Source organism: Asterias rubens, chromosome 1 (assembly GCF_902459465.1).
Source record: "Asterias rubens chromosome 1, eAstRub1.3, whole genome shotgun sequence".
In the NCBI taxonomy this organism is placed as follows: Eukaryota; Metazoa; Echinodermata; class Asteroidea; order Forcipulatida; family Asteriidae; genus Asterias; species Asterias rubens.
Window position 1 is genome coordinate 6,474,235 of NC_047062.1, and position 27,613 is coordinate 6,501,847.

Below are 27,613 nucleotides of genomic sequence, written 5' to 3' on the forward strand. Positions count from 1 at the left end.
CAAAGGTTTGTAATCCCATTTTTATAAAGTGACTACTAAATTTAAAATCCTTTAAAGACACTGGACACTGTTGGTAATTGTCAAAGACCAGTCTTCTCACTTAGTGTATCTCCAAATATGCATAAAATAACAAACCAGTGAAAATTTGAGCTCAATTTATTGGTCGTCGAAGTTGCGAGATAATAATAAAAGAACAAAACACCATTGTCACATGAAGTTGTGTGCTTTCAGATGCTTGATTTCGAGACCTCAAATTCTAAATCTGAGGTCACGAAATCAAATTCGTGGAAAATTACTTCTTTCTCGAAAACTACGTCACTTCAGAGGTAGCCGTTTCTCATACAATGTTTTATACTATCAATTTCTCCCCATTACTCGTTACCATGTGAGGTTTTATGCTGATAATTATTTTTAGTATAGGTTTGTTAACGTGAAGCAAGCACATGCAGAAACTCCCGTGAAACACAGTCCTTCGACGCAGCACAGATTTTTCGGCTGTACGTCTACCCTTCTGCCGAATGCAGAAGATAGATGAAAAAGCTGTGTCCTGTTAAAGCAATAACGCATACCAATGTTAGGCTTTGGCTCGTCTAGATCAATTCTCAAACATACGCGACCGTGATATATTTGACTTACTCAAATCCGCAGAGCAAGTCTTCTTCTTTGTTTTTTTAGCCATTGTCCCTTTTTTAAACAGCGAGGCAAAATATTGTTGTGTGTACATCAATTGATTTCTTACGTGATCCCGCCAAAATTGGTAAACCAATTGGTTAAATAGTTGCATGCCGTGTTATTACGTCATTCAAATTACAACATAATGCAACTATCTTTGTTCGTATTCTTCAATGGCAAATTAAAAGTCATGCTACATTTTCTCTTACTGACAGAGAGAAAAATTAACCAGCAAGTCTGTAGGTCCACATGATAACTAAATATGGATATAATAAGGGCAGAGTTTTAAATAAAGGGACACTTCTTCAATTCAAAACATTCGAACAATTATTCCGCTATGCAAAATATTATCCTAATGGAGCATGCGCATTTGCCCAGGGGACGAGATGCTGGCCAGTATATGGCCTTGCATACCTACCCTGGTTGCATTCTGTCTGTCGGTGACTATAGAGTGGTTCACTATACACACAACAAATAACTGACCAAATAAACATACCGAGTTTTGAAAGGCTTCGCTAGAATTATTCATTTCATGGCTTTGCCTGCTGCTTCCTACGAGAGGTCAAAGAGAGATGTTCGGGCAAATTTGATTTATTTTACCACTTAACATACTTGAGTCGAGTGTACTTAGTTAGGGTGCAACGACTTTTGGCGCGGGGAAGATTTAATTCGTAAATGAAAGTTTATTTAGATCTTATTTATAGACTCAAAGGGGACATTTTTCAGTCGTCGAGTTGTCAAGAAAAGCTTTCGAGAAATTCAAATCTGTAAAACTATTTATGACGCAACAAGATGGTTGTATTTGAATCAACAGTTCAAGCAGCTTGCAGTGTTTGCATAATATGGTGTTCAGCAAAGACTTGCTTCTTCTTTTTTATGAACAATATGCGTTATTGAGACTATAACAAGTATCGTTTAAGCCGGTTGGTAATGCTGCTGCAACAACTGTTGTTCCCACCAGTCGCTTCATACATTATGCCTGCAAGGGATGCCTTACGGAATTCTTCTTTAGAAATGTACAGGTACAACTGCACCGAAGTCCACGTCCACCAAACTCCTGCTTTACAATTTTGAGTAAACACTGGCTATAAATCCTTTGTGACACACAACCGCAATCAATTGAAATTTAAATGATATCCACGTAAGACATCGTCAGAATATTTGTTTGTTTTGTGTTCCCCTTTTGATGGGCAATTTTATGTAAACATCCGAAGCATGCACCCTTCAATGAAACTGAAATGGCCGTTAATAATCCCATAACCCACGTGACTAAAATGACGATGAAGAGGCGCTGCTTTATCTTAGAGTCCCTGGGGCCAAATTAAAAATGTATATATATATTTATGTAAAATGCATATACACACACGCACAAATTTTCTTCACTCGTGTCGAGAGCCACCAGAGTAAACGAAGCTAATGCAGGTTTTATCAATTCGTGATAAATGATCAGATTAGGTTTTTGATACAGACGTACGTAGTAGTATCATCGGGAGCTCGAGAGAGGTTCATGCGGTCAATTGGGAGCAGTTTTCACGATCATTGAACTAGCTGGAATTAGGAAAGGCACACTCTGGCGTGGGTGCGTTGAGGGAACACGCTATACATAGCGTGCTCAAACTTCCATGAGTATCTTATCAAATTGGTTTGATGGGATGAGGATGACTTCGGTTATTCTAGACGTCCTGGATATCCGCATGGTGCTCCTCTGCTCAGCGGTCTTCCTCTTGTTATCGTGGGTCATGCGCCGGAGCTCCGTTAGCAACCTCCCTCCTGGACCCTGGGGTTGGCCCCTAGTAGGGAGCTTGCCTTCCCTGGCCTTTGCTACAGGTGAGCCTCACGAAGTGTTCATGCGAATGGCCGGCAAGTATGGGCCCGTGTTTAGTCTCAACATCTTGGGCCAGAGAATGGTGGTTATCCACGGGTACAGTGCAATACGTGAGGCCTTCAACAACCCAAACCTCAACGATCGACCGGAGCTACATATTCTCAAGAATCTGTTTAATGGAGCAAAAGGTTTGTACAAACTTTTAGTGTTTGAATTGCATGATACCATAAGCTAGCCTCAGCCTGTGCAATGTTCGCCCAACTCGGTGGATTTTGTTGTTGTACCACAATTGTTTGTGTATAGCTTATCTATGTGCGGTGGTCTATTATGATCGGCATTTAGAGACTATTTTTGCACTAAATACCGCAGTACGGTCTTTGAATTGAAGTACGCCGACCCTTCAATCAAGTGTAACTTTCACAACGTTGAAAGCATGGTGCGGTGTCGTATAAGTTTGCAGAATGGTCGCATACAGGTATGAAAGCATAGTTTTTTAAGCCCTTAATTGTAACTGTATCTAAATTGTGTTGGTTTACACAAATATTTTACTGAACAAACATTTCAAATTGTAAAGAGCCTTTAAAGGCAATCGAAGTAGGCAGCTGCATGAACAGGTGACGATAGACGATCGTTGTTGGAGGGTAACTGCGCCAGAAAATAACCCCATTGTTCCTGCTTTGTTCGGTGAACAGGCGCGGCTGTCCTTGCTGTATTGTGGAAACCGTTCTCTGAAACTTTCAGCGACAGCTACCGATTGAATACTTTCAATACAGAGGCATGTGGAGCTATTGTAAAACCAGTGGATTTATTCCCAGAATGATTTATTTTCATACGATACATTGTATATAAAGTAAAAGTTCACACGGCGACCCGTAGGGTCATTTTTGAACAAACTACTGTGTACTATTTACAAGGTTAATGACACACACGTGTTGTAAAGTGAGAAGTTCAAAAGAGAAAGGCTTATGTATAGTGCAGGACCGTTTTGACAGCAGACAACGCGACAGCTCGCTCTCTCCTCCTTTGTATGTATACTGTAGATGTATTAATACGGATCTTTAGTTTAAATATTGCGTATTATTGTTGTTTCGAGGTGCTTTGTTCATTTTTGACAAAGCTGATGTCTGTGTCATGACGCCATACATTGTGTGTTACCACTAGGCTGCCACGTGAGCGTTATACTTAGCATGCTCGAGGCGCTCATCTCAGCAATACCGATTTGAAAGAGAGTCACGTGCAGAAGTGACCAATCAACGTTGGGTTCCATCTCACAAGTGAACAACCCAAGAATCATGGAGTACATACCGTAGGCGTACCGTAACAATGGACCCTGGAACGGGGCTACACCTTTCCAGAATTGTAACGTGACTGAACGACAAGGCCTGTGTATGAACTGCATTAATCTCACAGTGCAGTTGTGGACCGAAACATGTACAGTTCAGTTTCCATAATCTATGAAACATGTTCTCACTAAACGCTTTATGACTTTCATGCATTTACTTTTTTTACCGTATTTGCACTTTTATTATTGGGTTCATGCGTTCAAAATGGCGCCAACAAGGTCACCGCAACCGTCCCACTAAAAGTAAACTGTTATTTTAACTTTTTTAACACATGGGCATACACCGTTCCTTGCGTTGTTAAAGTCTGATATTGAATAAATCATGTATACAAACTGAAGGCTATTATGTGACATAAGTAACCCATTATGTGAAGTTCGATGGTTTAACCACCATATGCACTATCGTGTTGACAATTGAACAAGGCATGTGAAGGTTTACGGAAATCACCCTTGAGGATATGCGTACAAAGTTACAGGCTCGGGTACCAGTTGGTATCATAGTCATGCGTATGGAGGATGGGGATCCCACATGCCAGCATGATTCAGTGTCAATCTTTCAGGAAAAAATAGTGATAATTCTCAAGCAGCGGAAGGGTTTGAGTGTAAATACTCAAGTCCCGGATACCAAGAAGGGTTACTGCGTGGTTTTAAGGCTTCCCCACACATGGTTATTTTTATAGGTTTTTTCTTCTTCTCTTAATGCTTCAATGTCAAGCGGCTGCAAAGATGAACGCCAAATAATGCAGTTCACGTTTCGGTACAAAATGCACGTCATTTGTTAATTTGTAGCAACTTTGCGACGATATTGTGGGATATCAGGGACATTCTTATTAAATTTGCCTTGGATTGATCCCCTTTACAACAATGTTATCTTATACATTTCATGGGTCAACTTTTTTGCATTTCATTATAAAAAACACCCGTGTCAGAATTGACCTGGATCCAGGTCCCGTGCGTCCTGACCCATTCTTGGGTCATTATGACAGAATCAGTAAAAATTACACAGCTGAGCCAAATTGACACGGACCAGTTTTCAAGGCAACCTGACCCAGAAATGGGTCAAGCCCCCTGTGACCTGGAATCTGGATTAGTTCTGACCTGGGAGTTTTTAGAGTGTAGTTATTTTATTGTAATTAACGTCATTGTGCAATCCAAGAGGGGTTGGCTCTCCCCTCTCTTGAGTCTAGACTCCACCAGGGAGTCAAGTGCCGAGCCTCATCAGCTGAACCCTTCATGTCCTTGTTTCAATGCTATATAATTCTGAAAAACTTGGAAAAAACTGTTCTATCGAAATCGTGAAGGTCTTGCACCAACTTTATCACACCACTGGCTTTTTTGTCGTTGGCTTCTGAAACTATCTTGCACTCAGACCCTAATGGTTACACAATGGCGTCTAATGCGAAAGACTTGAAATTCATTACAGTGTGTCGGCTTGGCTGAGATGTAACAGACGAATTTCTTTTGATTCGTCACAGCTGCCACAAAATAAACCTGAGAGTTTACTGGCATTTATTTTAACATCTGCCACATCCATGGTTTCACAGGCAAATCGGTTCCCTAATGTGATTTGTTTGTAACCATGACAACAACAAAAACACTGCTTTTTCGTTCAGAACATTGGCTCTGATATATATAGCTGCATCCTTGGTGTCCATGACGCGGGTTAAAAGGTAATCCATGGGAAAGTTCAGGTGAGAAAAATAAAGAGCTGTAGTTTGGCCCAAGCTGCTGCAGAGTGATCGCTGGTGTGGCAGGAGATTCTGCCCCCCCCCCCCCACCCGTAGATTAGTGTGGTCCTCACCCACCCACACCCCCAACTACGGTGAATTGTATACAAACTTATTCCGATAGCGCCCTCTTTTGAATCATCCTCCTTCATGTTAATTTCCGGGGGACAGTTTCCCCTATGAAACCGTCAAACTTACATTTTTTTTATGAACAACGCTGTCCAACCAAAGCAATAACACCGAAAACATCTTGTCTAATGTCCGAAAGATAGTGTGTTCCCTTTGCCATTTTAACCATCGCGTGCGTTTTCGCGAGTGAGCTTTCTCACAGGTTTGTTGTGTCATGGCCGGGCCGTTAAGAGCAAAGAGGGGATCCCATTGTTTCTGATCAGCAGAGTCGGGGTTCGAGTCCCGGTCTTGATACGTGTGTCCTTAATTCCCCCATCACACGAACTCGTTCTAACAACACCTTCTGAAAAATGTAGTCTTGTTGCAAGACGTTGTTATTCACACTATCACTCAACTACCGCGATCCCCGCTCGCTCCCTTCTCATCGCGCACATTACTATCGTCTTACATCAAGACTACACTTTATTTTCAGAACGTGGTGAGAACGAATTCAGTGGGGGTATTATCGAAACCCAGTAACACTTATTGCTACATTGAGAGGGAGTTAACCCCGGTGTTTTTGGCAGTGGCTGATGAATGCACCACAGCACCCTGTAAACCCTTATACGGAGCTACATAAATGTCTAACAACAAAATTCAAAACAAAATGAGGACCTAATGTCCACGTGTTTTTAATCGAGACCATCAGAATGACAATTTCATGGATCTTCCATCATGTCCAGTTGCACTTATTGCTAAGCGAAGGGGTTAACCCTGGTGTTTCTGTCAGTGACCGCTGGATGCACCACGTCACCTTGTAAACCCATCTTCATAATGGTTCTCAAAAGAATTCAAAACAAAATGTGGCACATGTTTTTAATCGAGATCGTCAGAATAACAATCTCGTGGATGTTCAATCATGTCCGGTCTCTGATACATCGCCTATCGTCGCGACTATGTTTCACGCCGAAGAGAAATGTAGCTCGAAGTCAGCGTCGACAGGGAACATTCCAAACCGAATTACAAGATAGTGTTTTCACATTAATTTATTTTGAATTCAGGTTATATAAATAAACGTAATGGAATGTAACGTTTGTTTACATCAGTGTTAAATCTGACTGTGTGTTATCATGTCCCATCTGGTCCTTTCAGTGGAAGACCCGATCTAACTTTGTGCGAACTTGAGAAGCAATTTCTACATAATTTGACAGTTATGTCGGTCTTTAACTCATTTGGGTATGTTATGAAGTTGTGTGCATGTAAATCAAATTTAATAGACGTTCTTTTTCTTTAGGCATTCAATATTTCACATGGTGTTTATGCGCAACTCTGGAATCGATTTATGGGAAAATAAAACTTTCCATGTGGGATAAACAAGGAATTAATGTTCTATATTTCAATTTGCTAACACTTTTTATAGCTCGTATAACAGAACTCGATGAGGCAATTATTACCATTAAATTATTCAAAAATGGCTGTGGGGCTTTGTGTGTGCAAGGTAAAAGCATTAGCGACGACGATTCACAATTCTACACTTCTTCAATATTGTCCTTTCAAGTAAAGGTTTAATGACACTGGACACTATTGGTAATTGTCAAATACCAGTCTTCTCACTTGGTGTATCTCAACATATGCATAAAATAACAAACCTGTGAAAATTTAAGCTCAATTGGTCGTCGAAGTTGCGAGATAAATAACGAAAGAAAAAAGCACCCTTGTCACACGAAGTTTGACTTCGAGACCTCAAACTAAATCTGAGGTCTCGAAATCAAATTCGTGGAAAATTACTCCTTTCTCGACAACATGTCACTTCAGAGGGAGCTGTTTCTCACAATGTTTTATACTGTCAACCTCTCCCCGTTACTCGTCACCAAGTAAGGTTTTATGCTAATGATTATTTTGAGTAATTACCAATAGTATCCACTGCCTTTAACACCTTGGTTGTGGTAAAGGGGCAGCTTTCAGATCATTGGGTGTCTTTGCCCTTTTTCGTAAAGCCGTTTAAGAACAACAAGTTGCTTAGCATATCACAAGCCTGCTTTTACAAGATTAACAGCTTAAATTATTCGTCAGGTGTACTGTAACTGGCACCCTCCTTTGCTAAGCATTTAACATTGTTGAGCATTGTTTTCTACTTCAACAGTTCTATGAAATTGCGTAACTTCTAGTCAATGATACATGTTCAGATGTGTCCCTTGCAGTAGACCGAATGACAACACTTATCACCGTGCCCAGGAAATCTACAGCCATACAGTTTTTTTAAGCTTTGAAATATTATGAAAAAAAATCTTTAAACTCAGTCTCCACCTTTGAACCCAAAATAACATGCTTTTTGTTTAAATTCATATTATAATGTTCATTGTTTCTTTTGAACAGGTATAGCTACTGCATCGGGAGAGACATGGAAAGAACAGAGGAAATTATCTCTTAACATCTTCAAGAACTTTGGTGTTGGTCAAGCACGGTTTGAAGACCAGATAGCCACGGAAGCCGATCATCTCTTGGAGGAGATGAAACTGATCAAGGGAGACGCATTCAACCCTGTGCACCTGTTTGGCAATGCTGTGTCTAACGTCATCTCTTCAGTGGTGCTGGGTAAAAGGTACGAATACGACGACAAGAAATTCCAGCTTGTCCTCGCCTCGATGGACCGTAGCATGGAGCTCATCGGTGCAGGGGCAGCGATGCAATTTCTCCCGGTCGTTAATAACCTCTGGTTCCTGCCTTCAATCAGGGAAATGACGTCAACGATGAAATATGTCATGGATTTCGTCATGGAGGTAGTGGAGGAACATCAGAAGGATTGCCACGAAGGAGAATCTCGCGACTTGATGGACGTCTACCTCAGAGAGATGGAAAACAAGAAGACTAATAATATACACACGAACCTCAGCGTGTTGAATCTCGTCATACTAGTCTCTGATCTATTCGTTGCGGGAACTGAAACCACGGCGAACACACTACGGTGGGGACTGCTTTTCATGATGCTACACCCAGAGATCCAGACTAGAGTTCAAGATGAACTAGACGCCGTTGTTGGACGGGAGAGACTCCCACAGATGTCTGACAGGCAAAATCTCCCTTACACTGAGGCCGTTATCCTTGAACTCCAAAGACGTGGCAATATTGTCCCCCTAGGATTGCCGCACAAAGCTGCCGAGGAAACCAAGCTCATGGGTTACACTATACCAAAGGGATGCTTGGTTATTGCTAACCATTGGGCTCTGAACATTGACCCAGAATTATTCCCTGATCCTGACCAATTTAACCCGGAGAGATTTTTAAGCGACGCGGGGGAAGTGACCAAACCAGAAGAGTTGATTCCGTTTAGTACAGGTATGGTTTAACCTCTTAACTATTTTTAGCGCCTTTTTTTTAAGCTACCTCAGTATTTCCAACTCAGAGCCGAACTTCATAGAGATGTGTTTAAAGATGCTATGTCAGATTTTTGGCCGATTTGACCCAAAAATTTTGATTTAAAATTCAATAATTTAAGATTAAATACAAGCTTTCATTCGAGCCATTGCTCGAAAAAGTCCGCCAATTATTAGTAGCAGTGAAATAAAGTGCTCAAAATTAGTTTTTGTCGGGATCCCGACAATATATCACGTGACCAATTCTTATGTGTTTTATAAGAAACGTTTTAAATTTTTGTCATGGTTCCTGACCATTAAAAGTAAAAGTTAAACTTTTTTTCGTTAGAGCGGGTGATACTCTTTGAAATACCATTTACTCAAAAAAATATATTTTTTTAATGTTTGGGGCCAAAAATCTGACATAGCATCTTTAAGGACAAAAAGTCTTTTTAAAGTTTGTTTTGATGAAGAATGTCAAATGTGTTTCAGCGAACAGCATTGTAAAAGTTCAACCACTTTGCAGAATTAAAGGAACACGTTGCCTTGGATCGGTCGAGTTGGTCTTTGAAAAGCGTTCGATAACCGTATGTTATAAAATGCATATGGGTAGAAAGATGTTGTAAAAGTAGAATACAATGATCTACACAAATATGCTTCGAAATTGCTTGGTTTTCGTTTTACCTCGTCGACTAACACGGTCGGCCATTTATGGGAGTCAAATTTTTGACCCCCATATATGGCCGACCGTGTTAGTTCGCGACGTAAAGGGAAAACCGTGCGATTTTGAGTGATACTTGTGTGGATCATTATATTCTACTTTTAAAACATCTTTCTAACCACTTGCATTTTATAACAAACGGTTTCAAACGCTTTTTATGGACAAACTCGTCCGATCCAAGGCAACGTGTTCCTTTAATGTTAATTTTTGGCGCATTGTTAATGAAGTAAAGTTTCACTTTGTCTGAATTGACGGCTACGGCTACATCTTCGGCTATGGCTAGAACTCCGACGGTCATCGACATGCGTATAGTTCATTGGCAACGCGCTCAGCAACAGCCGTAGCCGTAGATGAAGCTGTAGCCGTCAATTCGGATAGTGTATGTTTATGGTCTATTATGTACAGCTACAGTTTCATTGTCCATATATAATCTTATAATGTTTTTATCAATTCAGGACGGCGCATCTGCTTAGGGGAGCAACTTGCCAAGATGGAGCTTTTTATCTTCTTTACTTACCTCTTACACCAGTTCACCTTCACGAAGCCATCGGAGGAGCCAGAGCTTAGCCTCGGGGGTCATCTAGGGCTCACACTCGCACCCATGCCGTTCAAAGTGTGTGCTACACCGCGGTGATTTTACTGAGAAGTGCATGCACAAGGTCTGATGCCTATATTGCTCGACCCAAAGAGCAAAGCGTCTTGAACAGAATGCATGTACACAATGTGGATTGGGGATGTTCTGTCTTTCCTTAGAATTTGCATATTGAGGCGATTATGTGCTCTGTATCTTCAAAACAATCAACGAACAATGTTTCGTGATAGTCATTTAATGTTTGACCAGTCGTACTTTGAATTGATTTTCCGTTTCGTTTGACACTCGGCTTTTTCAACATGAAAGACACAATGTTTATGCCATTACGCTTCGTAAGACTGAGACGTCTGTGGGCCCAAGATGATACCTCTGCTTCTACGGCTATGGAGTTACTCTTTCTTTTTTTACGATAATTCCTTACCTCAAACATTGTCCTGCACAATTTCTACATACGTGAGCGAAGAATGTTTTGCCGAGCTTGTACTTTTTTAATTCGGTGAAATAAAAATAAAAAGGTTTATTAATGCAAAGTATTATTATTATTATTTTTATTTTTTGTGTTAACCGTTCGGTTAAATAGTTTTGGTCTCATGAGACCAAAACTATTTTAGCATGTAAAGTCCCCTTAACCAGTTATGATATTATACCAAAACCATAGCATAACTGGTTAATACGTTTTTACATGCGCAAACTGGGACGAAAATTATTACTTTGACTCATTTCTCAAAAACTACAGCCCCTCAGTAAGTAAACTTTCAAGGGAAGCTTTCTACTATCATAATCTTCAAACTGTGTAAGTTTAATGTAAATCTGTTGACATTGTGTTTTTTGTTAGGAAAAAGTACATTATACCCTTTAAGAGGTGGTCGCGTTTTTGAGAAATCGCAGAAAATCAAGAGTAGCTGTCCAAGCAGGAGGAACATTCTGAGTTGGAATATACAATCAAGGCTGAGAAAAATATCTGACAATAATAATTCTCAGATTCAAATTTTGGGGGAGACCCGAATTAATTTTTTGTTGTAAATAACCACATTAATTCGTACTGAAATTATTCTCAAAATGCTTTATACTTGCGGAAGCTGCTGTACTTTCTAACCAAGTCAGTTTTTCAGAATGATTACCAAACGTAAATCTTTCCTAGTTCCTCGCCACGTTGCGAAACACTCAATGTTAAGCGTATGGACTCTGGGGAAGTTCAGGAAATACCATCCTGGGAAGAATCTCCTGCCACACTGTCCTATAGTCTGCATTTAAGAGTTCGATTGCTATTTTTAGGAGACGACTGTTGCATAATTTGATTTCATAAATAAGACTTAATTTGTGTTATGGCTTTTCCAGAATAATTTTGACCTTAATATTAATGCCAAGAAGGATCCCCTGATGCCACTCTTCGACGAACATTTCTTCAATTGGCAAATGTGTTCCTTCGTAAAGCAATTTTAAAGTCATAGGGCGCTTCGTGTGTTAAAACACACGAAGCGCCCTCTGTTGGGAGTGTGCTGCGAAGGTTTTTATTGTTTGCATACATGACGGCACGGCTTACTGTCGATTATAGGGCCTCTGATAATTCACCCCGTCATTGTAAGATGTAGATTAAAGGAACACGTTGCCTTGGATATAGGACGAGTTGGTCTATACAAAGCGTTTGTAACCGTTTTTATAAAATGCATATGGATAGAAAGGTGTTGTAAAAGTAGAATACAATCATCCACACAAACATGCCTCGAAATTGCGTGGTTTTCCTTGTACCGTGCGAACTAACACGGTCGGCCATTTATGATGGCCGACCGTGTTAGTCGACGAGGTTAAAGGAAAACTGTGCAATTTCGATGCATGTTTGTGTCGATTATTCTACTTTTACATCATCTTTCTATCCATATGCATTTTATAACAAACGGTTACAAACGCTTTTTATAGACCAACTCGTCCGATCCAAGGCAACGTGTTCCCTTTAAAGAGGGCAACAACAGGCCAAGTATAGTAATGTCAATGTACATGAGTTAAAAATTTGCCAAGGCTTAAACATTTTCACCATGACACTTATACTCTCTCCCCAGTCTCATGTAAATTTAACGATCAATCCATATACGCACAAGATATTAGCAAGTGATCGTTGGACAATGGATGGTAGAAAACAAGGTTTCATATTCTAGTGTTTTTTTTAACTTGGCAATATTGTGGTATGGCCGAAGGATCTGACTGTGGCTACTAAAAATCTCAAGTGCTGTCAACACAGAAAGTGTAATGAACTTGGGTTGTTCAAGCTTGACTTATCTAGAGTTATTTTGTAATTCGTTAAATTTATAATTGGGTAAGCTGAGGGCAAACTAAATCAACTAATCTGAGCAATCGCTTAAGGCACGCAACTCAAATCAGGGCATTGGCCCCATGAAGAGAGCAACACTACCGCCAATCGTGTCTTTGGGTCCCATCGTTAAAGGTTTCACCGACCTGCTTCATTAAAGGTGAAGCCATTTTAAATTTCCCCCGTCCAAGTCAATGTATCAAACTCAAGAATTGACAGGAAGGTGGAGAAACTGATGATTTGGGTGGCATGGGTGGTGAGTGAGTGCGTAAAGCGCTTACCTCTAACAACTGTTGCCCTGGTTCGATTCCCGGCAAAGACCATAATATGAGAGTATAAAGTTGTGTGTTGGTTCTCTCCAACACAATTAGGTTTTTTCCGGGCCCCGCGGTTTTCCTCCATTCGGAAAACATCAAAAACTCAATCTCTGGCTGTGCTCCGTTGGCATTATGCTTGTTATTATGTGCATTTTGCAATTACATCTCTGTGACTTCTTTACATGCCCAGCTATTAGATGATTTGAACATATTTTCTTTGAGGAATTCCATAGAGCTATAATTAGTGTTTGTATAACGGGGTGTTAGCGTTCTAGTCAACTCTATGTGCCGTCCGCAAATCTGCTTCACGAACCACACATTGTGGCCGTTGCCCTTCGCAATTCAGCTTCTCAGCTGCGAGTGAGGATGGTTATTCTGGCTTTGACTTTGGCTACGGCTATAGCCGTTGCCTGCAACGACGACGTTGAAGAAGGACTTGTCGGTGTTGCAGCCGTAGCCACTGCCGATGCCATTTATCATTTTTTTATTTTTTTTATTGAAGAACTGCTTGCATAGAGTGCACCAGCAGTTACTGCTTTTATCTACCCTTCTTTATATTCATCGAGTAACCGTTTCTATAATAATGCTTACTTATTTATCGTAAATACCAGCATACTTATTTTAATTTATGTAAATTTAGTAATCTTAAGTAATACAGATAATGGACATTGAGAATTTGAATCTCTGTTTAATTTAAAGGCAGTGGACACTATTGGTAATTACTCAAAATAATTATTAGCATAAAACCTCACTTGGTAACGAGTAATGGAGAGCTGTTGATAGTATAAAACATTGTGAGAAACAGCTCCCTCTGAAGTGACGTAGTTTTTAACAAAGAAGTTATTTTCCACGAATTTGATTTCGGGACCTCAGATTTAGAATTTGAGGTCACGAAATCAAGCATCTGAAAGCACACAACTATGTGTGACCAGGGTGTTCTTTGGGCAACTTCGACGACCGATCGAGCTCAAATTTTCACAAGTTTGTTGTTTTATGCATCTTGAGATACACCAAGTGAGAAGACTGGTCTTTGACACTTACCAATAGTGTCCAGTGTCTTTAATTCCTACATTATTCGATGGGTATGAGCAATCATGTGTACTTGTGTCATGTTGGATCGATGCCACGATTCTATAGCCAAAAATAAAAAGGTACAACGTGCTTTCAACACTGGTAAAGGTAATATACCTTGAACACTGTTACTATATAATATGTAATTGTGTTTTGAAAGGGCTAATTGATCCCAACAGATTTCATTAGACATTCTGCACAAGTTTCAGATGTTTTCTAAACTTATACAGTTTTTGAGGCAGTATTTAGTGTGGAGGATTTGTACTGGTTTAACCTTTATAATCCCAGAGCTTTCAGATTCAAATAAAAATCTACTTTCAACAACCAATAATGTACCTTTAACACTGTTTCCTGTGTGATACATCATTGAAGATAACCAATAACATTGGTCGTCCATAACATCATCGTTGTGTACCATGGTACCGTTCCTTTAAAGAATGATGAGTAAACGGTGTCCAACTATGATTTCCTCAGGAAATATTATGAAGTATTTGCCAGCATGTGCCTAGGGACCAGAGACAATATATAAACCACACGACGATATCGTCCTACTGGAACAGAGGATATTTGATGATTAAAGACACCGAACACGTTTGGTAATAGTTGTCAAAGACCAGTCTTCTCACTTGGTGCATCTAAACATATCACTAAAAAATAAACCTGTGAAAATTTGAGCTAAATTTTGGTCGTCGAAGTTGCGAGATGAAATTGAAAGAAAAACACCCTTGTTAAACGAAGTTATGTGCTTTAACAGCTCCCCATTTCTCGTTATAAAGTAACGTTTTATGTCAATTATTTTGAGTAATTATCAGTAATGTCCACTGCCATTCAGCTTTCCTTGTTGGCTTTGAAAGAGACTCTTATACAAATATTATTTTGTCAGAGCGGGCCTAAAAATCGAAATGTTGAGTCGTTAAACCACCGGTTCTTTTCAGAACACTTTTATTCAAAAAGAGACATTCACTTGGTCATGCCGCAAACCTCTCTTTCACCTTGCAAAGTTTCAAATCCTACTTAGTTTTAAAGTTTATGGAACTATTCGTACATAATAGAATGAATGAGTGACAAAAACTAACAAGCAATACCTGATGCACCTAAATGTAGCCCGAGCCCTAGGGCTCGGGCTACATTTCGGTGCCGCACAGACGTGATAACTACAACAGGCGACCTATATATCAACAACAACTAGTACAGTGCCATTACCAATTTGTAAGTGACTGATGGGTAAATCCCGGCCCATAGTTCCTGCGAACGAGACGTTGGCGTAATTTCTTCCCTCGCAGCGAATATGAATATTTCGCAGAAGTTTAGCACAGGGCATCGGTTACGAATTTGTGACGTAACGACTCGTATATTCGCATAAAGTATGAACCGGGCTTTAGACTGGCTGTGTAGAGGGACAGTCTGACACACCAGCATAACAACCAAATATCGTACAGCACTGAATGTGCGAGATGGAGCTGAGAACGCAGGGTGCCATTTCAGTAATATATAAGTAAATGTGTTATCATTGATAACAATTCTAATGATTCATTGTTGCATCAAAAGAGCTGCTTATTGAAACCATAGAGAAAGGACCACAGAAGGAGTTCGAACTTCCTTACTTCATAGCTTTCTCCAGAAGACGATCAGAGCATTACTGATTTAAACGTCGAGTTGAAACCAACGGTTCTTTTCAGAACCACCCCGACTCATTAGAGATAGTCATCACATGGTGTTACCGCAAACCTTTCTATATCGTATTTTCCACCACGCAAAGTTTCAAATCCTACTTATGTTCGTCGCCGCTAAACCAATGCATTCTTACGCTAATCATAATATTGTGACTGCTAGCACGAACCTCCGAGCCACTTTGCGGTCAGATAAATGTCCACAGTGGAGCAGCACATTGTATTATTTGTAACCGGCGTGCGTAGAACCCCAATGCTGGATGAAAAAGTGACAGGAAAAGAATATTTATCTGCGCTAATACCATAGAGAAAGGACCAACAAAGTATTTGTTTGAAGTTGGGTAACGTTGGAGAACGTCATGGATTACATCACGGAAAAGCTTAATTCATGACGAAGAAAATGCATTAGCATATGAGGTTCATTCCTAAAGTATCAAATTTTAATCATTGATATTTTGTTTACAATTTTGGTGTAAATTTCATGAACTTTGGTTGTTTTCAAAAACAAAGCATTGACATAATAAGCTGTCATTCAAATCTTTGCGATTGCATGCGTCTTTATGAATCGGGGTGGACTGTAAGTCCTATTTGTTGCGAAATATTTACTTCATTATCGTGGAATGATCTTGCAGAAAATAGACAGGGCATTCTTCAACGCATGCCTCAAATGAGCTGGTTTACCCGTGTAAAATACGGCAACGTATACATTGCGCACAAAGGTTCATTGATCTCTATTGTTACTCCCCGGGAAGTTCGAATTCCTGCCTGGTCCTTTAACTATGATGAAACCATGCTGAAACCATGCTGAAACGGTCCCGAGCTTTTTCAGCCCCAATTGCACATCTTGGGCCTGCCAAGCTGTACCATCTTTGATAAACCTAAGAAAGTCCCTCCTCTTCACGCTCGACCGATCAATCCGTGGGCTTCTTACCAGGTACTCATACAGGTACCAGGCGAACTTGAAACAGATACTTCACACTGTACAGTCTGTAGACCTATCCGCGTTTGCGAATTGTAATCAGGGTGTGATCATCTAATTCTTCCGAGATCCAGTCAATTTGCGCCTATTGTGTCCAGGAGGACTATACCACGGTGACAACGCCATTACCGTTTACCAGGGCTACCTCTGTACGTCTTAGTGATGAGAGGTAAGGTTTAGTCGATCCATAGTCGATCACAGACCACAACAAGCTCTATCTCTCTATCAACCATGAACGTTACGGAGTTCATGGGGCTGGATGAAGCTTCTCACCTTGCAATACTCGGCATTATCTCCATTCTGATCATCCTGAGTAATATCTTCTGTTTGATTGTCCTTCAACGTGCCACATCAGGCATTAAGACAGCGACTCGTATCTTCCTAGTCTCGTTGTCTCTTGCCGATTTGGGAATCGGTGTCTTGGCCATTCCTTTTAAGATGTTGATTATCGTTGTAGAGGATGAAACTCTTCGTCAAAGACTGTGCGAAGCTGATATCTTCGTCCATGGAACATTCGTCTTGGCATCGCTGGAGTCTGTCATAGGAATCACCATTGAACGATACTTGGCCATCGAGTTACCATTCTGGCACAGGTCCAACGTGACAACAAGACGAGTTTACATAACCACGGCTTGGCTTTGGCTCACGAGTTTGGCTCCCGCAATCTATGGAGGGGTTATCGCTGTAAACGGGGCTTTTTATGTCGACGACCACGGCTGGTGTACTTACAACCCGGCCTTTGGTTCCACATTTATCATCTGGATTGATATCGTTATTTACATCGCGTTGCCTTTCGCCCTAATCAGCTTCATCTATGTTCGGATTGTGATTCTTGTGAGACGCCATCTTGCCCGCCGTGCTAATAACGACAAGGGTAACAATCTGTCCATGGAAGACCGAATCAGACGACGATCCGTCAAGCTCCGTAAAGCAGCGAATATTGCCAGGAATAGAAAATCTCTGGACACGTTTCTTCTGGTTTTCTCCACCTTCATGTTGATTTACCTTCCAACTTGTGTCGTCTCTGTACTGGAACTAACAGGAACTCGTGTGCCTACAGTGATAGTTGATGTCTCACGATTTTTATTTTTCTGTAATGGTTGGGTGAATAATGTGGTGTATGCAATGAGGCATAATATTTTCAAAAACACTGCACAATCGATGGTTGATGACTTGAGACGATGCTGCTCAAAAATTTAGTAAAAATGTTTAAATGAAAAACAAAATGATGTGTTTACCACAAGCGACGTTCGTTGTTTTAACTTATATAACCAGTCTCAAAGACCAACCAGTCGCAAAGACCTAGGCAACGGATAACAACTCCTATAAATTTCATTCATTTCATTTCATTTATTAATTTCAGAGATAAAGGTGGAGAGATGTGTTCTAGATGTGTCTATATGCATGTATTGTCGTGGCTTCTATTTTTATTTTGAATAAAAAAAGCACAATTGCACTGTCCTCTTTCCATCGGTATTGACTTTTGTCGGCTCGGAACGCCTAAAACTCATATTTCCCTGGAGAGCTATTGGTTTCTAGAAAAAACCGAGTCCTTATACTTCACAGAGGTAAAAAATGCGATTGCCTCATGCCCCCTGGCCATTGCCTTGGTGCCCTTGAAATGCTCTTGTAGAAATTTACAATTTCTTTTCATGGTGCCCTTTACAAAGAAACATAAATGCATTGGTGCCCTTGTCCTTTCAAAAATGAAGTATACGACCCCCGATAACCCCTTTTGAAATAATAGTTTTAGAGAAATCGTTAAAAAAAATTGTTAAGTGTTAACGCTAGTCGTACCAGCAGCTATTTGTTACTGTTCATCGATTACATAATATGACATACCAAGGTATTCATAGTACCAATAACTGCCAATAAGTTAAATGTAACTCACAACGCGTCGAGTGTGAAGTGAATAGTATTATAATTATAATACCCACGACAGTGCAAGCTTTACATAGGTTTACCATGCTTTTGTCTTAAAGCCATTGGACACTTTCGGTAAACAGAATTGTCTTAAACATGGACTATAACGGTACTCCTACTTTAAAATCACTATCAGAACTTGTTTATGTTGTGTTCAGCTATCAATTCATTGTTGTGGTTATGTTTTTCTCCAAATACTTTTGCTACAATTTGACCGAAAAAATTTGACCTCGATTCTTCGATTTTGAAATTTCCCGCCCTGTACTGGTTCCCGGCTATTAAACCAACACTGAAATCCAAGCGGATTTGTAAACCAGCGGACGTCATGAACGCAGTCAAAAAATGGTGACGTATTACCCATGAAGCAACGAGAGTAAACAAAGATTACGCCATGTTACTACGTGTGTTGTGTATGCGTTTTCATCCACACTACAGGCGTTCGTGTGTGCTACGAAGCTTTTTGTTTCTAGTGTATCAGCTATAAATACTGCCGACTATTTGGTTGTTTGTGGATGCACTTGTAGTTTCAAAGTTTGTGTAAGAAGCCTGAATTGATTCCGAAATTTAAACCTCTAAACATCGAGAGAATTCAGGGGGATCTTCTACCACCAGGCCCCAGCCAGTGCTGCTTGTGCATGCTACGAGTACGACGTCGGCGGGGTCCCTCTGCCGTGGCCCTGGTCGCAAGTGGCCGTGGAACAGCAAAAGAATCAAGTGGCATTACAGACAAGAGAGGGAGAAAAGCCTGGTAAGTACTTGTTAATAATCTTTAAAAATCTACTACTGAGAAACTATCTCCATTATTAATTCAGGCCCAATACATGTACATGTATTTGTAATAAGAAAAATAGTAAACAATCTCTACCCTTTTTATGCAAGGAACAATCATCTTGTCAAATGACACGATGTGCATGCTCTGAATCTGACCCGACTACCATAAAATATCTACATAGTGTATTGACTCTGTTGAGTGATGAATCCATGTAGCCACCCAAGTGCTTTTGGCATGTTTATGCCCTGGTTTACATTTTCTGGCATGTTCATGCTCAACCATGTGTGAACACTATATTAGTCCATTTAAAAAGTTGATTGTTACAGTTAACAGTTTATTGGCCTCGCTGACCTGTATTTATATTGGTCTATACTGGATTGCTGGACATTGTTTTTGCCAAAGCTGCCTAAGAATTGTTCGCTTTTTTTTTTTAAGGCACAGCTCAAAAATATGTTCAAACTCCCATCCATATAATTGCCCATCCATGGTCATTCAGATTTTTTTCTCTCCTAATTCAGGAATTACCAATTCCAGAGAAGTTTAGTGTGAAGTTTTCCTATAGCTGTGTTTATTGGCTTGGCACGGTTAATTACATGGAGTGTTTACTATATTTGCATTTGTAAAATAAGGCCAGTTCTTTTTCAGCACTAGTTTTTTTATTTATTTATTTATTTTTTGTTTTTATATTTTTTTGTACAGAAATAACTCGCAGCTCTACACTACAATGAGAATGCAGGTCACAGACAATGCAGGACGGAGACATGCTAGCCAGAACTAGAAATGGAGACCTAAGATTCTCAATAGCACTTTAGGTAAGTAGTAGGCCTATGCATGCAAATTTTCAGAGGATCAGATGATTTCTTCATTTTTAGTTTTTCAGCTGCCCCTTTGAAAACTGTTCACGGTGGAGGGGGGGGGAGGGGATGGGGTGTTGAATCGCAAGAACAGTTTTGTACTAGGTGTAGATCTGGGGGAGGGGGGTGGTTGGAGGTCATGTTTTCTATCAGACATAAAGAAAACCTGCCCCCTGGTTTTGTTGCATGGTTTTGTTGCATGTGGACTCCTTTTGTTCTGGTTTTGCGTTAACTCCTGTAAGGTTCTTTTCAAAACTATGCCAACTCAAAGAGAGATTGTCAGTCTGTGGTGTTACGTCAAACCTTCCGAGATTGTATTTCTGCCATGTAAATTTTCAAGAAATCCCACATAACGATTATTTGGTTTTGTTTTTTATTTTTCATTAAACAGATACGCAAAGAATGCATGCACAATGCACTTGTTCATTGTCAGCAGGGTGACAAGACATGAAATCAACTCCATCCGCAGCTGATGTGTAACCCCCGTGTCATTGACATCAACCTTCACCAGCCGGAAAAGGATGCAGCAGCTTTTTTTTTTGGGGGGGGGGTGGGGGTTCAAAGGTAGTGGGTTCAACTTTGTTTGAAGAAAGAATGACCTGTGCCCAGTTTCATGGATCTGTTCACCACCAAATTCTGCGCTTATGATCACCATTCTCTGCTTACGTCCAAACGCTAAATTTCTGTGCTTACTTTGTAAGCGTAGAATGCCTGGTATAAACCAAGTATGCACCCATGACCGGCAAAAGCCAAAATTCACTGGTAACCTGTGAAACGCGCTTGATGTAAGCACATAATTCCCTGCTTCCGCAAGTGCCGATTCTTTGTTTACAGTATGCAGATCCATGAAATTGGGCCCTAGCTTGTACACATTGATGTGGGTTTTATTTTATTTTTTATATATATTTTTTTTTTTTTGGGGGGGGGGGTAACCAGGGTAGTACAATCAACTTTGTTTAAAAACAGAATAACATGGTCTGTACACAATGATTTTATTATATTCTTTTAATGTACAACTTAATTTACAATTTACAAAGAGAACCACAGCTAACTAGGTACATAACATGGCCTAGGTTTTCTTTTTTAGGGGGAGGGGCGTTGACAGGGTTGTATAGTTAACTTTTTTTGATGACGGAATGTTCAGATGATTTCGCTATCACTAGGCAACCTTTTTTCAATTTTGATATTTAAAACTGAAAAGTAAACTATTGTCATTTGCAAATACATACAGTTTTAGTGTTGTCGTTATTATGGAGGTGTACATGTAGGCTTCTGTTTTTTTGTTTTGTTTTTATATTTCTGCTAACCAAGTTGAATGTTGTTACCATGTTAATCATAGTGTATTGTTGACAACAGGGGACAAGTTTATTGCACATAAGTGCTAAATTAATCAATTTGAACCACACACCTTATTTTATAAGCCATAGTAATTTACATTTTGTGTCTTTCAGAGGGGTGAGTGGTTCAAATTAAATTATTCAATTTGAACCACCCACCCCTCTGAAAGAAACAAAATGAAATAATATACATGTTCATTTATACGTAAATTATTATGGCTTATAAAATTATTTCTCACTCCCTCCGGATCATTATAACTTGGAAAATTGTTACGACTGAAGACAATTAACCCAAAGCAAAGCTGCCTAATCCGTTGGTGGATACGAAAATCCTTCCACTGTACTGTACACGAGGGTTTGGAAATGTCCTTCGTGTTGCTGCCACCAAACATGATGTCAGTGGCAGCGGTTGAACGGCCAAGATAGTCCTAAGCTCACCACTTGCTGATATTCAACATTGCAGTGTTTTCTGTAAAACAAAACAAAAGAATTCATACAAAATTATTAACAAAAGAATTCATACAAAATTATTAACAAAAGAATTCATACAAAATTATAAACAAAAGAATTCATACAAAATTATTAACAACAGATTTGTGGTCTGCATGGTGAAGTGTTAATATTGCATGTGTGTACCTGAATTGCTTTAAAACTATACCCATGCCAGAAGGCAATCATAATCCAAAGTAACAGTTACATACATGCACATGAGATATTTGTGTAGATGCACATGTGTCCACCACCACGCAGTTACTTGGTGGAGAAAAACAACAACATAGGTTATCTACAATATCAGTTTAAATTGATAATGTATGAATTTTGCCAACAAAGTATAAAACGCAAGACAAAAATTACCCCTCCCCTCACATTTCTACTGACTAAGTCAGTGCATGTGTTGTTCACATACATGTATTATAACGTGAATGGAGGTAAACAATAAACCTTGTCCATCATGTTCGTTCATGTTTTAATTTAGTCAAGGATAGCCTTCAACTATTTTTGGGAGCAGAAATAAACTGATCAAACGAAGCATCATTCAGTATAATTCATGAAACGTTTTGTGGCCTTACCAGTCTGTCTTTAGCCGTCGATCATCAGGGTTTGGCTCATCGTCTTCGATCTGACGATCATCGTCCCCGGGCTGGTTAACTACATGTACTCATAACACGTCTTCGGCTTCTCTCTCGTCCGGTGAGCTCCCCTTATCGCTAGAGCTAGAGCCCTCACTTTCCTCTGAAGTGCCTCCCTGAAATGCCTTTTCCTCATCTATACTGTGGTTTTCCCAAGACCCGCTGCCATCGGACATTTTCGCTGTTTTTTGTGTCAAAAAAATGCAGCCTATAGTGTCCGATGTTATTCCACATTCAATGTACATGTAAAATGCACGCACACGATCGACCTGACACACTGTGTACAGAGCTTCGGTACGTGGTGTGACGTCACACACTGTGTATGAATGGTTCGTGGGTCACCGGCTTTTGCCGAAACTGAGTTTTCTGGGTCGGAGTACGCCGCGCGAATTTGTGTTTTTTTGCATAAAGGAAAAGGTTTTATTGAATACTACTAAAATATCAGTCCTTATTTTACATTTCTTGTACAAAAATAGTAATATTGGCTATATCAATAATCCGTTATAGTCCATGTTTAAAGCCGTAAATAAAATAAAAATACACGAATGTAGTTAACATGACAATCACCATCACACCTTTTAATCAAATAATTAGAATATCATACTCTTCTAGCGTTAAAGCACAATACATTATCGTACTTAAAGGCACTGTGGTCTTGTCAAGGCCCAGTATTATCACTTGGTGTAGGCCTATCCCAACATATGCATGTGACCCCTCTGACTGTATTCAAGATTGACACGGCTGTTCAGTTGTTAGCTTTCCAGTAGTTTATTTACACTCATGAATCTGTTGACGAAGATAAATACAGTGTGATGAGATCTTCGTCTAAGGATCTTATGAACTTTTACAATAATAATTATGAATATTAAATCAAAGGAAAATATAAACTAACCGTAAGCTGGATCCAAAACAGAGCTTACTTAATAAATGCACTAAAGATATATTTACACTAAAGGGACTGACTTGTCCGGATGTAATTTACAAAACGAATACATAACTTGTCTTAAGGCATGAACATGACCTAAGGGTAACTCTCGTTTGACTCCGTTATACATGGCAAACGAGTCAATAAATCAAAGATTTAAACAGTAAATATATACAACTTAGACTATGATGGTAAACGGAACATAATGAATGATTTAGTTAAACAATATTAACGCAAAAGGTAAGCATTAAACAATATAAAACATAATTACCTGTTGACGAAGATAAATACAGTGTGATGAGATCTTCGTCTAAGGATCTTATGAACTGAAAGCCCGCGAAAATGAGATCGCTGGAGGGCGCTTATGGAGGTATTACGAGGGTGAAGTTAAATCAAAAATAGACTGTGGGCATATGTAATAGTTCATGACCGTCACATGCATAAAAATAATGAAAAATCTGTGGAATATTTGACTCAATTGGTCATCGAAGTTGCCAGAGAATATTGAAAGAAAAAACACCCTTGTTGCACCAATGTGTGTGCTTTCAGAAGCATAAAAAGGCTTCAGGCCTGAAGTCTTTTAAAATACGAGTGAGATATTACCTCTTTCTCAAAAACTACGTTACTTCAGAGGGAGCCGTTTCTCACAATGTTTTATACTATGAACAGCTCTCCATTGCTCGTTACCAAGTAAGTTTTTATGCTAACAGTTATTTTGAATAATTACCAATGGTATCCAGTGCCTTAAAATAGTGTACACATTTCTGTATCAAAATTGTATATCTGTCACCCATAGCCGGCCACGTCAACCCCAACAATCAAGAAGAACCTGTTTGGAAAGAAAACTAATGCGACATGTCTTTAAAAAAATGGATGTCCTCTTTTTCAAACTAGTGACAATAATTACTGTCCACTCGGGGCTAAACAAAGTTTTTATGACAGTATTTTAATAACCGATAGTGTCCACTGCCTTGAAATAAACTGACATAAAACGTTGTGTACAAAATCATCATCCAAATGCTTTAAAAAGTTATTGAAGCAGTTAATTAAATAAATTTGCTAAAGTTTTAACTAAAAAAAATATTGTTAGCAATTATTTATTTGTTGTTTGTATCATGACCTGTTTTTGTTCAAAAGTAAATGGAATGTCTTCGTTTGTTACTACCAACTGATAACCATCATCATCAATGGCCTTGGCACAGTAGCAATCCATGAAGTTTATTCCATCTTTGGAGTCAAGATTCCGAAGCAATAATGCCAGAAGAGCTGTTAAAATATAAGCAACACTAATCATGCAGACAGTACAGGAAGAGCCAAATAGAAACGGAGCTACGAGAGGTCCAAAGAGAGATGCACCGCCCCAACCCAAGTTCACGATGGAGAACACTAGGCTGTAAGCTTCAGGGTGTCTCTTGACAGCGATAGTAGAACACATGGTGATCAATATCACACGAGCTGCTTGTGAACCGAAGTAAAACACAGCCAAGAAGATTGAAGCTACGGTGAGTGATGGGGAGAATTTGACTAACACCAAGGGTAGTCCTGCGGTGCATAGCGATACGGAGCAGAATATCCACGTCAAGTTGTTGCTTAAGGTGCCGAGGACATAGACGCAACAGGCGGTACTCAATAGAACGGAGAATCCGCATAAGCCAAGTATATGAGCCGTTGATACTGTACCGTCTCCGAACATGTAGTCCACCCAGACTGCAAGAGTAGGCTCGAGTGATGTGTATCCTAGGGCACTTACCAGGAAACTTAGTGCGACAATCAACACCTGGACATCGAAAATGGCTCGCCATCGCACAGAACGATGTTTCTTCTGGTCGACTTGACTCGTTGGGTCGTCGGCTCCTTGGTCGGACCTGGTTTCCTCCTTTTTGTGAAAGTTTTCAGTTCGAAACGTCAACAGCACACCAACAATGAGTATGAATTCAATAGACAAGAACAGGAGGAACACACGGTTGTTCAGGTATCGGAAGAGCTCGCCTACGAATAAAGCCGCGAATAAGCTGAAAGATAACTTGCACATTGCCACTCCAGTTACTATCGTGCACTCCAATGAAGCCTCGTCATAGATGTCTCGAATCCTAGCCATGGCCATGGTTTGGGTGCATGCACTCACCACGCCCTGCAAACAACGGTTAGTCAGTAGAATAAGTGGAGTTAAAGGTGTAAGTCCGTAGAGAAGACATTTAAATGTAGAACAAAGTAACCCGAAGAGAAGTACTATATCAAGTCCCCACCGGTCAGCAACTAATCCCGCAATCGGTGAGAATAATACCTCCACGATTCCAGTGGACATGAACGTGGCAGCTAAAGCGAATGATGCAGTTCCTTTTGATATCTCACCGATAGTGGCGTTACTGCTCTGATGTTGCCACTGCACTTCGGTAAGAAGAGGCACCACTGCGCCGTGCATACAGCTATCTAAATATTGACAACCGATACTTGTGAAAACCCTCAGCCACTTCTCGAAATTTCCTCCGTAAAAATGCATTGCTTGGTTTTTATTATAATGTATGTTACTTGATGTTCATAATGTGTGATCTTTGACTTATACAGCATACAGTACAAACTATTCCAGATTGACAAAACACATAATAACATATCGCCTGATCCGTCGTCACAGCTGAGAGCAGAGAGATGTGTTGGCATGGTACAAGCTTTAACAACGAATCGCCGTTGTTCTGTCGTTTGATCGCACTTGAATGACAATATGGCTGAATGACAATAGGGTGTATAACAGATCATTCAAAGGAAAAAAAAAACTTCATTGGAATTTTTAGTCGACTTTTATAATTCAGTGCAACCATGCATGATCATGATAAACCAAATCCAAAGAGGTTTTTTTACAAAAAGGCCATCTTTCACAAAGTTCAAGGGTCCATATACTATACAAATAAGTTAAATTCCAAATTCCAATCTATACAACGAACCCAAAGCCAGCACAGTTTACTCTCTAAATGCAAAAGAGTGAAAAGCCATAGGACAACTCTTTTTTCGAGTGGTCTTCCACTCTTTTAGATTGAAGTTTGCTTCTTTTTGAGTGATTTTTCACTCTGTCCTGGAGTGAAACCCTTCTAAAAGAGTAAATTAACCACCACTCTTTTTTAAGAACCATTTGAGGGACAACTCGAATTGTAAAGAGTGGTGTTTGACTCTTCTACATTTTGAGAGTATCAATCATCAGGAAATATAGCGAAAGGTATTGGTCTATGTACATTTGAAAAGCTTTTGTTACCGTTTGTTATAAAATACATGGGTAGAAAGATGTTGACAATGTACAAGTAGAACACAATGATCCACACAAACATGCCTCTAAATTGCACGGTTTTCCTTTTACCTCTTCCACTAACAAGGTCGGCCATTTATGGAAGTCAATTGACTCCCATAAATGGCTGTACGTGTTATTTCGCACAGTACATGTAAAAGGAAAACCACGCAATTTCAAGGCAATTCTCATCATTTTGATACCAAATTTGCATATATGTGATGAGAATTGACATGGTTATGACATATTTTTACCAAAAAGGTGGTATTTTACCCTAAAAATGTAAGATTTTAGTGGTTTCTGCCCTGACCACATGGTAAGTCCGATCGGGCTAAAAATTGCTGGCATTCATTGCTCATAAGGACCTACAATCACAGCAATTTTTATCAAAATCGGAAGACATGAGGTAAAAAAGTGCGTTGGTCTGACATGGAATGACCCAATAGCAACTTTTCTTGAAGTTGTTTTAACGTTATACTGTTTTTACCCATAAAATACTTTTGGGAGAACAAAGTACAAATTTGCTGTAAAAACCCAGTCGAAAATAGGAGGGAAATATTTGTTTATCTTCTACTGCTAGCTCAAATCAAGTCGAAAGTAAAAAGGATATATTTGTTTGATTTTTTTGCTGCCTCAAGTCACAACCAAGCAAAAAAGAGGAGGAGTAAATTTGTTTAACCCCTTGAAATTCAAACAGGACAAAATGTGCGATGAAT

General features: G+C 39.7%; 3 protein-coding genes and 2 long non-coding RNA genes across 5 annotated transcripts; 3 read left to right on the forward strand and 2 right to left on the reverse strand.

The window, feature by feature from the left end:
- Window positions 1-383: 383 nt before the first annotated feature.
- LOC117304890 (cytochrome P450 2J6-like) lies at window positions 384-10,842 on the forward strand. The gene is made up of 3 exons (XM_033789563.1): window positions 384-2,685; window positions 8,051-9,010; window positions 10,204-10,842. Exons 1-3 carry the CDS (start codon window positions 2,295-2,297, stop codon window positions 10,380-10,382), a joined length of 1,530 nt encoding a protein of 509 aa, XP_033645454.1. The 5' UTR covers window positions 384-2,294; the 3' UTR covers window positions 10,383-10,842.
- Window positions 10,843-16,913: 6,071 nt separating this feature from the next.
- Window positions 16,914-17,882, forward strand: LOC117295047 (adenosine receptor A3-like). The gene has a single exon (XM_033777622.1). The coding sequence runs from the start codon at window positions 16,914-16,916 to the stop codon at window positions 17,880-17,882; it is 969 nt and encodes a 322-aa protein (XP_033633513.1).
- Window positions 17,883-19,035: 1,153 nt separating this feature from the next.
- Window positions 19,036-20,824, forward strand: LOC117298845. The gene is made up of 3 exons (XR_004520005.1): window positions 19,036-19,353; window positions 20,077-20,189; window positions 20,623-20,824. It is a non-coding gene; the product is annotated as an uncharacterized LOC117298845 (long non-coding RNA).
- Window positions 20,825-23,249: 2,425 nt separating this feature from the next.
- On the reverse strand, window positions 23,250-24,127 carry LOC117298090. The gene is made up of 2 exons (XR_004519947.1): window positions 23,895-24,127; window positions 23,250-23,484 (listed from the first exon to the last, which is right to left on the reverse strand). It is a non-coding gene; the product is annotated as an uncharacterized LOC117298090 (long non-coding RNA).
- A 589-nt stretch (window positions 24,128-24,716) lies between these two features.
- Window positions 24,717-25,727, reverse strand: LOC117295095 (vesicular acetylcholine transporter unc-17-like). Its single transcript, XM_033777667.1, has one exon. It carries the CDS (start codon window positions 25,725-25,727, stop codon window positions 24,717-24,719), a length of 1,011 nt encoding a protein of 336 aa, XP_033633558.1.
- Between the last annotated feature and the right edge of the window lie 1,886 nt (window positions 25,728-27,613).

Coding starts and splice junctions, on each gene's coding strand:
- LOC117295095 (XM_033777667.1), bottom strand. CDS start 25,727: ATGGCCATGGCTAGGATTCGAGACATCTATGACGAGGCTTCATTGGAG.
- LOC117295047 (XM_033777622.1), top strand. CDS start 16,914: ATGAACGTTACGGAGTTCATGGGGCTGGATGAAGCTTCTCACCTTGCA.
- LOC117304890 (XM_033789563.1), top strand. CDS start 2,295: ATGAGTATCTTATCAAATTGGTTTGATGGGATGAGGATGACTTCGGTT. Junction 2,686..8,050: donor TCTGTTTAATGGAGCAAAAG/GTTTGTACAAAC, acceptor TCTTTTGAACAG/GTATAGCTACTGCATCGGGA. Junction 9,011..10,203: donor GTTGATTCCGTTTAGTACAG/GTATGGTTTAAC, acceptor TTATCAATTCAG/GACGGCGCATCTGCTTAGGG.